This window comes from Hypomesus nipponensis, chromosome 15 (genome assembly GCF_054491055.1).
Source record: "Hypomesus nipponensis isolate SF chromosome 15, ASM5449105v1, whole genome shotgun sequence".
Lineage (NCBI taxonomy): Eukaryota > Metazoa > Chordata > Actinopteri > Osmeriformes > Osmeridae > Hypomesus > Hypomesus nipponensis.
In genome coordinates, this window is record NC_140375.1 from 5457816 (window position 1) to 5470811 (window position 12996).

Below are 12996 nucleotides of genomic sequence, written 5' to 3' on the forward strand. Positions count from 1 at the left end.
CAGGCAGCCAGCTAACCAACCAGCCAGCTAACTAGTCTGCCAGTTAGTCAACCAGTCAGCCAGTTAGCCAACTAGTCAGCCAATTCGCCAGAAAGCCTACCCGCTATTCAGCCAACCAGTCAGCCAGCCGGCCAATCAGCCTTCCAGACCACCAACCAGCCCACCAGCCAGCAAGCCCACCAGCCAGACAGACAGTTTATCAGCAAGTCAGCTAACAAGTCAGTCAGCCAACCTGCCATCCAGGTGTCCAGGCTTCCAGGCAGAAGTGGTTCTTACCTGGGTAGAAGTCTTTGGATTTGGACAGCTTGATGGTGGCCCCAGTCTCCTTCTGCAGCTGGACGATGGTCTGGCCGCCCTTCCCAATGATGGAGCCGGCAGCATAGCTGGGGATCAGCACCTTCAGGAAGTACTCGCCTTCCTCTGCTCACAGGAAACAGGAAGCAGGAAGTCAGCGTCAGGTTGTCTCAACGACAGCTATGAACACTAGAATCAAGCATCTGCTCAGAAATCATCACACTGAAATTAATCGGTTTCCCTTTACAAAATGATATCAAATCGCGTTTCCAGTGAAACACAAATGTTCCTCTAATTCAATTATCAGATTATGACTGCTTTATGTTAACAAGTCTTTCCATGACTGAGACTTGATGAGGCGATCATCTAAATGTGCCTTTGCTGCACTAACGAGCCTTTATAAATGGCTCTTATCTAAAAAGTGTCTCACAGAGGACTCTGCTGTCTCTCCGCAGGGCCACATGTCTGAATCCCAGGGTTCTGATTGGTTTTCATGTCTGATCACAGTCACCCAATACTGGGACACACTGCAAGGCTGTGATGTCACTACCTGGGAACAGGCTGGGAACCCTTCCCGTGTTCCAGATCACAGAGGATTTCTCTGCCTCGCCTCCAGTCCTCTACTGCCCTGGTGAATGTGATCACTATCTCTACCTCGCCTCGCCACGCCTCCACTTCTGTGTAAGAGAGAACTTTTTCTACGTCTCTAAAGTTTCGATCGACCGCCCACCCCCCTTCTGGGGTGAGCGGGAGGACGACTTCAAACGCCTCAGACACAGGGTGTCTTTTGGGATGGATGTGGAGGGGGATGGAGGGATGAGGGAGGATGGAGGGGATGGAGGGATGAAGGGGGTTTGGTATAGCACAAGAGACAATATCTTTCTCCCGGACATCACACACACACACACACACACACACACATGTACACACACCATCCTGGTACAGAGAAGTCTCTGTTTCCATGGTAATGTCTATCTTATGTGTATCCAGGTCGAGTTAGACTCTTTAAAGGGTCATTCCACCAAAATAACAATGTTTTTAATAAATACAGTATGCACTCGGTCCAGCCATCTATTTAGTCATCCATAAGGTACTCAAAGTGCAGGGTGAAGGTCGAGCTATTCTTTTAGGGATAACAATACAAACTCTTCTAGGAACATCAGATCCATGTTCCATAAGCATCACCTCTCCCTCACCTCCCTTGGTGTGAATCATCCCCTTCCAGCCCCCAAAACATTGCCCTCAGCACATCTCTCAATGTCACTGTTTTGGTTCCTATTCTGAGACTCTAAATGTTGTTTCTTTTCTCCTCTCTTTACCTGTCCTCTCTTCTCTCTTCACCTCTTTCTCCATTCCTCTCCTCTCCTTCTGTATTCTCTCCTTCCTTCTCTTCTCCTCTCACTAAGAAGCAGCAGACCTGCTCTCTGAGTTCTGCAGTGACCCAGATTCTGTTTAAAGCCAAGACTGACCTGCTTTAGACTGGGACATATCTAATTTTACCCTGCCTCGATTAATAAAGAAGGGAATTGATAAATAATATCACACACACACACACACACACATACAGACACAAATACACACACATTTGCAACCACACACACAAACACAACAAAGGGGAATGAAGTGTGCACAAGCACATCAGCTACACAAAATCGCCTCCAGCAGACAGAGCAAACTGAAACACGCACAGCCTATTTAAATGCATCTGTGTGCTTCACACCTCGTCATCCCTCTTCTTCCCATCCCTGTTTCTAATTGTCCCTCTGTGTTCTCCTGGTACCGACCCTTCTGAGTCACCCTGCCTCTCTGGCAGTCAGACAGTCAGACACAACCAATCAACAGCGACGACTGAGCACAGCTGCTCCGCTACTTATGCCTGGGCCTCCGTCACTGACTCTAAACATTCATCTGGACAACTGATCGACGGCGCGGCGCGTCCTCCGTTTCCCTCCCCCAGTGAGATGAAGAGCTGTCTGTCACACCCCTCGTTCTGAAGGCAGGACAGGACTGTGGAGGATGAGGTCATGGTTTGGTTCTTCGTATTTAGGCTGGGTTTGGGGGATGGGCTTCGGCTGTGTGGGTGCTGGGGTGGAGCTCTGCGGAGGTTTGAACCCCTGGCTGTGGTGACGTAGTGAGGGGTGAGGACGGATCGAGGTGGATGGGGCAAGGTCAGACGACTGGCATGGGATAAGAAGGGATGTGTGTGTGTTGTGTATGTAAGTGTGTAAAGATATTAAGGATTCATCCTGCTGTGTATGGATGTGTGTGTGTGTGCGTGTGTGTGTTTGGAGTGTGTGGTGTGTATGCAAGTGTGTATGTATGTGGTGTCGTTGCCGAGGCGATGGTCTTTGTTTTCATCCCTCTACTACCACAACACAAACTGAGATTAGCCAATCAGAATATCCAAGCTCCTACAGGAAGGACTCTCACTTCCTGTGGTTCTGTCAGTGAGACAGACTAGAGAAGGAAGTTTGTTTCTTGCCTCTGTGTGTGTCTGACCAAAGTACTTCCAAATCCTTCCAATGTACTCTGAAGAGCTTCCCATTAACACACCATCTTGGTTTCTAATGTGTCCCATATGTCTTGCACTAGCAGATCCAGCTTTTGATCAGAGGATTCATCCTGCTGTTCAGAAGTGGGGGTGCTCATGTGTCTACCAGGCCCTGTTCACACCTGGCATTGACATGCGACCAAGGTGAGCCAACCACGGGCGGAGAGCTCTCAGTACGCCAGTTCACACCTAGAATGCGTCTCGACATCTCTCCAGCGAACACTTGTGATGTCACTTTCTTTCTAATATGCAGGGAAAAAAACGTACGTTATCTCCCTTTGCAAAAACCAATTGGGTAGTTGTAGTTGTTTTGAAACGGTGCGAGGCAGCAATGCAGTTTCCCTGCCTCGTCTAACGGATCTTAAAAGAAGAAATCCAACAATTCAGAATGAGTACATAATTTCATTGAAGCAAAGGATGTCAGTTGAGTTGACGGTAATTCAACGTGGCCCAGGACACATTCAGACAAACTGCTGATAGACTGTGGTCGTATGCAGCCTGGAACACCTCCAAATGGGGCCTGAGCGATCCAATCTTAATGCGTCCTCAATGCGTCTTGGGAACATTCACACCTGTACTTTGAGCTGTCCACCAAAAACACATGTTAATTAACCGGCCGGTGTGAGTGAGTGAGTGTGTGTGTGTGTGTGTGTGTGTGCAAGGCAGTGGAACTGTGCATGTTTCTTTGGTATATCGGTGTGTATGGAGCGTCTACAATAAATAATGAGCAAGACATCTGACATAATAAACAAATGGGTAAACAGAGCAATCTGTTGCTAGGGGCTCCCTGGAGCATAGGAGCCCAGAATAGGCATCCTCCGCCTGGGGATTGAAAGCTCAAATCCTGGGATCTGGTGTCCGGGGGCTGGAGGCACTGGCTGGGTCTGGAGGAGGATGTGTGTGTGTGTGTCTGTGGGGGTTGTTAATGGAGGGTAGAAAGGGAAGGGGGGGGGGGGGGGGGGTTAAATGGGGACTATGGTTTCAGTACTGGGGTGTTGGAAAATATTCATCTCCCTTAAGCTGGGAGAGTCTGTGTGGGGGAGGAAGGCTTTGTCTAGACCCCCTAGCCCCATCCTACTGCTTTTGTTGGAATTAAAGCTCCCCACAATTAAAGACTAGTGGAGGACCACCTGTCATCAGCTCAAACAGAGGGATCTGTGGTGTCATAAACACTATAGACACCAGGGAGGAGAGGAGGGCACAGGAGAGGAGGAGGGCACAGGACAGGAGACCAGGAGATTCTTTGCACTAATTGCACGACAAAAATAACTTGTGATTGAAAAGAATTCTCCCTAGCGAAAAAGGTAGGGAGGGGCATGTGTCATGTGATGTGCTCCTCTCTAGCCTCAAATCCAAAATGTCTCCCGTGCTCACAGCGTCTCTGTTAGCCTAGCCTGCCGTGGCTAACGAAACTATGCTAGCGCCTGTGGATGGGAAGAGAGCGCTCCTCGTTCAGGGGATGGAGATGAGGAGCTGAAAGGGTGTGAAAGCGGGGCCTGCTTTGTTTGTCGACTGCTTCCAGAGGGGGGCTTACAAGACTCCCCTCCGCAACGCTCTTCACAGCGCCCGTTTCTATCCATATTCATCACGGGGCCCCTCTCTCCCCCAATCGGCATCTGGCTACCGCAGACGGACGCGTCGCTCGTCCAATAGTACGGCGCCGTTTGGAAAGGATCCCCCGCCCCCCTCCAGCCTTCCTCACCCCGCCCTGTACAATGGGATTTTTTTTTTCTTTGACGCAGTGCTTTAGAAAAAAGCGAGGGAGAGAAAGACAGAGAGAGAGGGACGCAGTCAAGCTGGTGGTGGTGCGGTGTGTTCTGGTAATGGTGGAACATCGACCGTCAGACAACGTCGAGGTTACTAAGCGGTGTCGACCAGAATGGCAGCAAACGATTGATGAGGAGGTGGCGAGCGGCGGCGAGGGAGGAGGGAGGGAGGAGGGTGGAAGGAAGGGAGGGGAAATGAGTAGCTACTGTGATGGCTGAAGAGAGGGGATGAGAATGGATGAGAAGGATGAGAGTGTGCAGGGTAGAAATATGCATTCTAGATAGGCTATCCTCTCTTCTCCTTCGCTCTCCTCTCCGGAACGAGAATGGGAGTGTGTGTGTGTGTGTGTGTGGGGGTGGGGGGGTGGCACAGAGACAGGAAGGATGGGGTGCAATCAGACATTGATTCTTTGACTCTTCTTTGTTCATGTACCACACATCCAGGACTGTGGCGAGCCTGTCCACCAACACACTCCACACACACACCAATTTAGTGAGTGTGTTTTAAACGGCACATATTCTCCGTCCTCAGCATTGAGGGGCGGCACCATCGATCTCGCGGCCTGGGGAAGGTGAGGTACTTAGGTATGCGCTTGGGTAGTCGAGGGAAAGGAACAGAAAACACTCGCCACGCCATCGATCAATAACATCAAACACCTTGCCAGTCCAGCAGTCTGAGCCCTAGGGAGCTGCGATGGATGTGCGCTAGCTGCCAAAAGCCGGAGATGTGTGTGTGTGTGTGTGTGCCTGTGTGTGTTCATCTTATCCCCTTAGTACTTCTGGTCTTCTGCATCTATGACTCCGCCTCCCTTCACACACGTCTTGTCACCTCTCTGCTCCCTAAGCACGCACACACACACACACACACACACATCCCCTTCTTCCAGCTGATCTGGAGTCCCCTCACGTCTCCTGGCAGGGGCGTAGCGAGGACTGCTCGCTACTGTCCAGTAAAACCCTTCTCCTCTCTGCTGCCAGTTCATCCATTTACTAAATGAGTCCGTCATACCCCCTTACTGAACGGCCTGCCATCATAGGATTGACTAAAAGCAGAGGGAGAGCGAGGCTCAAACACCTTTTATATGTTCCCCACGGGTATGCAGATGGAGAGAAACAGAGAGAGAGAGAGAGGGGGGGGGGGGGGGGTGAGACAATCTGGGGGGAAGGGATGAATGGTGGTTGTTAAAACCATCTAAGGGAGTCATTGATCTCCTCTACTTTAATACCTTAACCTTATGTAACATACAACTGTGATTTATGACTCTGCACAGACAACCCAAGGCTAGCGGGTTCCTATGTCCTCTAAGGTAAACCTTATTACTGACACAGGTACAGAACACATGCTGGTACAGAGAACAATACTACTTCCATAATACAATGTTTCTAAACACTTTATATTACAATAACAATAATCATAATCACATCCCCATCAGTTCCCATTGTAATGTGCATGCACAAAGGAATAAACATGTTCATAACGAGATGAAAACACAAACTGTTCATACACAGGATATCCAACAGATGTCTTATGTATGATGCTGAATATTTTGAGTCATTTCCAATTCCAGTGAAAGCTTTGGGTACCATGAAACAAAATAAATGTTGAATTATATAAAAGCATGGGAAATGGATGTTATGGAATTGATTACAAACTGCAAAAAGAGCATCCCAGAGGGATATTCTATATTACTCTTCATCAGAATAATGATGTTAGACTGTAAATACTCATTGTGAATTCAATATTTGGAATTATTCATGGCCTAATTAAAGATATTGGCTTAGGCAATCAAATTACGGTGTCACATAAGTAAATGAGTATCCCAAATGTTTTTGTTTTGTTGGGTTTTTTTTCTGCTGATTAAGCTTGACCCTTCCTTTGATACAAACAGGAAGTGATTTCACTGTGACATCCATCTTGTATGGTAGCCCTTTATCAAAGTCAATAGCAGAACGTAGAAAAGGTAGAAGAACAGAATCAAAGCGTATGTCTTACCATGGCCGTCAGAGTGTGATTCTTGGTGAGGGAATAGAATGCCTTCAGTTTCAAAAAGGGGCTGCAGGAAGGGCACTAGGGGAAGAGGAAGCACAGGGTGTGTGTGTGGCAAACTATTGTCTGTTGTCGTACAGAGAGCCTGGATAACCCATTAGTTTATCTTATCAGTCCTCATGCTAGCTAGCTAACCAGCGATGGTTGTTATCGTTGGCAGAGAGAGAGTGTGGATAGTTCATTAGTTAATCTCATTTGTCCTCAAAGCTAGCTGGATAACTGGCGCAGTTTGAATACATTAAGAGGTAGGTCTAGTAGTAGATAAATAGACTGATTCCGTGGTCTAGACTAAACTAGACAACCCATTATTCTGTTCAACTGGAAACACCTGTAGCAGGCCTCCTGCACATAGACAGGTTTCCACTGATATATTAGGCATCAACCATTTTGAATCATTTAAATTATTGTTCAGTTTGTGAACAATATAGAGTGATTTCAACAATTATCAACAAGTATTGTAGCTAGATAATTTCAACAATTATTTATATTATTATCTACAAACATTGTTTTTCCAGTTAGAATGTGTAATTTGTGCTTGTGTTTCTGACAGACTGACTTGTATCTACAGTCTAAGAACATACATGTCCTATATACATTATTTCTTATATATCTCTCATACAAGGACCTTGCTCCTAGCTCACTCTAGGAAAGCAGCTTTATATTTTACATAAATGAAGAGAAAAGACTGTTGTCTTATAAAAGCTAGCTGTCGGTTAAGTCCCCGGTGGTGGGGACTATTGTGGCTCTCGCGGGCCCTACCTTGAAAGAAAGAGGATCTACTTCAGTGTTCTTAGCCACAATCATTTCATTTGGCCAAATGGAGGAAACGTGTGCATCTGCGCGTGTGAGTAGGTAATGCCTCCCATGGGTGCATCAGGGTTTTTAGATATGAAGGCCTTTAGTGCGCTGAGGATCGATGTCATTTAACTTGCCTGTCCTATTCATTTTCTTGACAACAGTCCATCATCTTAATGCATTTTAGGGAGAAAAAAAACCTTTTGCGTTGGTGTTGGCAGTATGGTGTTGTAGCCAAGTTGAAGTTCCTTTTAGTGGATCGAAGCATCATTGCAGTATCATGGTCATGATTATGAGCCTTAATGTTTACTAAAGATGCTCATAATTATCCACCTTGGTGTATAGTACTGTGTGTACCGAGGCCAATGAAGACAGTCCATCATGGACCATCATGACTGTCAAGTGCTGATGGAAGAGTAGGGATGGAGATGCTTGGCGCATGACAGCATGTAAACAAAAACCAAATGGTGATTATATTACCATGGTGACATCCCCTGTTAGATCCAACCAGCACAGAATAGCAGACCGTGATTGGAAACAATTGTGTCACTGCAGCTTTGTGTAATTGTTCTGAATGCATCGATAGGAATCCACATTAAACAATGTCAGAAAAAATGGTAGTAACACACGACAATGCAACATTTAAGTGGTCATAAATTGCTTCACCATGCTAACTAGGCCTAGAATGTGTTCTGTGCCAGGCGAAGGGGACGTGAACGCAGTTGTTTATCCTCTTGAATAATTGTGCACAAAGAATAGAGGGGCTGGCTATGAGAGAGATTAGAATACAAGGTCATCCGTCGCTAGAGAAGCGAGAAGGATGGTAGCCTGCAATCACGCACCAGCCGCGGCTTTCTGTTGTTTACGTTCTCACGGCTACGTTGGGATATTCAGTAGCCTTTTGCCGATGCACATGCTGCGCTGTGCACTGAGATACTAGTAGCCTATCTGTATCAGAAACATTATCTGGTGATATAGCCTACCAAAACCGCGTGCGTAGACCTCGCGGGCTTCCCTCCAAATCAGCGACCTCAGTCATTCCTCATTGTCTTTATACCCCCATCAACACAAAGACTGCCCGTTATTATAGTTAAATGTCAGATAGCGACATACTATTACACGTTAGGTCTGGGCATCAATTGAGGCCTAGTTTTGACATAGGCTACGATAAACATGGTGTTGAGGCATGTGGTGTCGGGATAATTGTCAACCTGTCGTCCTTTCCCTTTCTATGGGACTCTAAGCAATGCTGCCCCGATGGAAGGAGCATGAAGGGCTTCGGGTAACAATGTTGACTGGCAATGAGCTCTCACATCTAGGTCGTTTACTTACCTCCAGTGTTTGTGCGTTTCGTACTGCTAGCCTCGGTAGGGGTCTCGAGCGGTCGTTTACGCGAATCTGGTGGATCCGACTCCATGTGCGGCTGTTGATTGTGATGGTGAGGATTCGAGAAAATCCCGTTTTGCTGTACTGCCCCGCCGGCCATCATTTTCACAGAGGGCTCTGGGTTATGTATCGAGCCTGCGTTTATTCCTTTGCGCAACGCTGCTATTGGAAGAATGTGTCTCTCTATAGATGAAGCGAACACGAAATGTAGGCTAAAATGCGTATATGCTCGCGAAAGGAATCTCTTGCGCGTTTATCCTTGCTGCCTTCAGAGAATAGCGAGATGCGCAGCGTCCGGACTGTTGTTCACACCAACAGAGGCGATGCTGGAGCGGTTGATATGATGTTTGGGGCCGTTATCTCATCACAAATCCAGCAAACCGATTAATTCTGTGGCGTTCCACGAATACTAAACGTGCAATTTAGAGAGGTTCAATCTTCCATCAATCTACTGATATGTAGGCTATTTCATTCCGCCGCAACGTAAACGTGCGTATTCCTACCAAGTAATGCAGAACGATGGCGCTCCGCTGTTTTACAGCTATAGGAAACGGTCAACAAAATACAAAAAAAGAAAACAAAAAAATATTGTATGACAAAGAGGTGAAATAAATCGAGGAAAAGGAGAGGTGGTGAAACAAAAAAATACGCGCTATCCGGTGTTCTTTCCGTGCATGAAGACACCTTGCGAATCGACGTTGGAGGCAAGGGGTGGGCTTCGGAAGGATCCAAAAGGGAACAGAATGCTGAGAATCTGGTACAAAGCGGTGGGTTTTCTGTAGTCTCTCAGAAAAGATGCTGCAGTCCTGTGTTCAGAGCATCCCTTCGCTGACTGACGGAGCGAGCGCAGGGGATCTGGTGACGTCAGGAATATCCGAATCCATCGCAGTCGAATGCTGAGAAAAAGAGCCGCCCCTCTCGAAACGCTATTGGACGCGGCTGACTTTCTCCCGCAAAACGAAGCAGGCGATATTGGAGTGTCGTAGAGCAAGGGTAGAGAAGGTGGCTGATACAACGACGAAAATATGCTAAGTTAAATCGGCAGGATGCTTTGAACCTACGGCGTTACAGTGTCATTCTTAAAAACATTCTAGTTAAAGACCGACAGGGAAAATTATTAGAATCGGGACCATCACAGGCCCAAGCAGCCGAGAGGTGAACGAGCTTTGACCCAACTTCTGATTTGGCTATTTTAATGTGATTTGCATACAATTATGCTCATTATATTTTTAAATATATAAAGACTTGCAGGTTTGGCATCTATTTGGCAATATTAAAGAAGCCCTACTCTATTGAATAGTATATGCACAACTTGCCTACAGGTACAATGCGTTTAACGTACCTGGAAGTTGATTAGCCTACCTGTGTGTACTCCAGCCATCTCCGTCTGGAAGGAACCAAATGCAGGGATCTCCTGAGCTCAACTCTTCGTGGCCGGCTTTATTTTACTGCCTGATCTCGCTCTCACACACACATTCACGCCGCGGGCACACACACACACAGTCTCTCTCTCTCTCTCCCTCTCCCTGCCCAGTCCTAGACAGATGCGGAGCGCCCCTCGTGCTCCAGATTCTCGTCAAGGTGACATTGCACCGTCCGCGGCCGACACACAAGCAGCAATCTCACACTATTTCACATCGCTGTTAGAATTTCAGCGGCAAGACATCTAGGTCTACCTCCGTGAGAGAGTCCAATCCGCGACTTGATGGGTGGATATATGTGGCAAATCCGAGAAAGATGAATCAAAGACGTTATTGGACTGTTGCTGGAGAAGCAACAAGCAGTAGCCACATAACCACTGGTAGCCTACTACAGTATATCTGTCCATGGTGGCCTACTAGCTTAGCCTATAGCATTGCCTCTTATGGAAAATGTGAGGTAGCCCATAAGCTGTGAAGCTTGTGCTGCCATGAACATTCTTTTGTTTTTATTAGGCACAAGCTTGGAACTATAACAGATGTGAGCGTTTTTCAAGAGGTCAGATAATATTGCGGTCTACCCCAAACTAAACCAACATAGGATTGTAACCAAGATTTTACATAGTTAACAACTGACTTATGGTTTGGCTTGTGAGCATTTTTGTCGACATTTACCTCCCTGTGATAAAGAGAAATGACTCTACTGTTACAGTACACAATGTCTGTACACACATTCAAAGATATGTTTGTGTCATTCTCAGGTCTATTTACATTCTCCCAGTGACTCCAAAGACCCTGCATGCTATCACCATTGACACAGACTATAATCCACTCTGTTCTGCTCTTCTCCTATGCTGTCACCCACCAGACAGGTAGGTAACAGCCTAAACGCAGAGAAAAGGAGGAGGATGCAGGGAACTGAGGCTGTCTCAGACTGAGGCAGAGAGGCAGTGTATGTGTGTGTGTGTGTGTAAGGAAGAGAGGCAGTGATGAAGAGACTGTTGAGAGAGACAGAGAGAAAGAGAGAGAGACTGTTGAGAGAGAGATTTTTTAAGCAATGAGAGAGGGAGAGTGTTGGAAATGAGAGGGAGAGTCTTTTGGGACAGAGAGAGGGAGAGAGAGAGACTTTTGAAAGGCATAGCGAGGAAGAGAAAGAGAGACTGTTGAGAGAGAGGGGGAGAAAGAGAGATGAGAGAGGGAGAGGGTGATTGTGGACTGCAGATGCTGGTAACTGGCTCCCCCTGTGGTTGTCATGGTGAACAAACAGGCAGGAATTGATGGTTTGAAAAGCTGCCTCCATTCTTTACGGTGTCACATTTATTATAAAGTCCTCAGACAATGAGATTAATCCTATGTTCTTTTATAAAGGGTCTACTAACATACATCACACTGCAAAGGGTTAGAGAAATACTATCTACAACATCATTCAAGACCAGTCTTTGTGTTTGTAAATATCTGTATTATAAAATATTTGACTCTGTATGAGTCAGCTGTCCAGCAAAAGCCTCTCCAGTTTGTGTGGTAACTTTGTCCAGATGGTCGCAGGGTAGATCCCTTCATTCCAGCAGTAACAGGGTGTGTTCTCTCTCTTCTCTTTTACTCTCTCTTTCTCACACACACACACACACACACACACACACACATACACACACACACAGACATACACTCATACGCACTCTCTTTCATACACACACACACACACAAATACTCATACACACTCTCTCTCTCTCTCTCTCTCTCTCTCTCTCTCTCTCTCTCTCACACACACACTTTCTCACACACACACACTCTCTCACACACTCAAACACACACACAGTCTTTCAACCACGGTTGAACACACACACTGTCTCACACACACACAGTCAGCCCAGTGGGAGACAATTGAGGTCTGTCAGATCTAGGTGGATTGCAATGCGTGACCCTTGTCCTATTGTTACCAGGGGTCCCCCCATCTGGACCTCTCCTTCCCTCCCACCTCTCTCCCCCTCTCTTTCCCTCTATCTCTTCCACCCCCTCTCTTTCCCTCCCCGTCTCCATCTCTAATAAAGGTGTGTTTAAACTTATGTCTCTCTCTCCCTATCACTCATCCTTCTCTCTCTCTCTCTCTCTCTCTCTCTCTCTCTCTCTCTCTCTCTCTCTCCTCCTCTCTCTTACGTAGTAATCTCTAATAAAGGTGTGTTCAAACTCAAATCAATCTACCTCCCTCCCCCTCTCTCTCTCCCTCTCTCTCTCCCTCTGCTGGCCTGCTGTCTGGCAGACCGACGGGGGGGACCAGCCTAGATTACAGTAAAACACATCTGGTGTCAGCTGACTAAGTTATTCCCGTCTCTATACCAGACCACATCATTACTCATTCATGAAATGAAAATGAGGCTAAAGGATGCACGACAAGACTAGGGCATTGAAAGGAGACTTATCAAATAGTTTACAGTTACTGTCTTAAAATCTGATCATTTTCTATCTCCGTTGAGGATACCCAGAGTGGAGCAATGCTTCAAATTACATCTTACTATACTATATTGTTTATATTTATTGAAACAATGTATGATGTTGTTTAACTTGTTTTACTGCATGCTCTTATTATTCTTTCCATTGGCACTTATTTGCTTTTCACAATGTATGCTTCATGTTTTGGCTACCCACAATGTTTTTGGGGCTGTCTCGTTGTTTATGATCATTGACCAATGCACTTTTGTAAAGCTCTCTTGGAAGTTGCTTTGGATAAAAGCTTCTGCTAAA

The 12996-nt window shown here is 46.5% G+C and overlaps 1 protein-coding gene across 2 annotated transcripts in view; it reads right to left on the minus strand.

The window, feature by feature from the left end:
- nova2 (NOVA alternative splicing regulator 2) overlaps positions 1-9659 on the minus strand; it is a 45475-nt gene extending 35816 nt beyond the window's left edge. The window contains exons 1-3 of one of the 2 annotated variants that reach the window (XM_084674954.1): positions 8786-9659; positions 6605-6679; positions 277-420 (exon numbers count right to left, since the gene is read on the minus strand). In XM_084674954.1, coding sequence (XP_084531080.1) covers positions 277-420; positions 6605-6679; positions 8786-8942 — 376 coding nt within the window. In that variant the 5' untranslated portion in view covers positions 8943-9659. The remainder of the gene's footprint in view (positions 1-276; positions 421-6604; positions 6680-8785) is intronic. The other variant, XM_084674955.1, reaches the window with a different exon arrangement.
- Positions 9660-12996: the final 3337 nt, after the last annotated feature.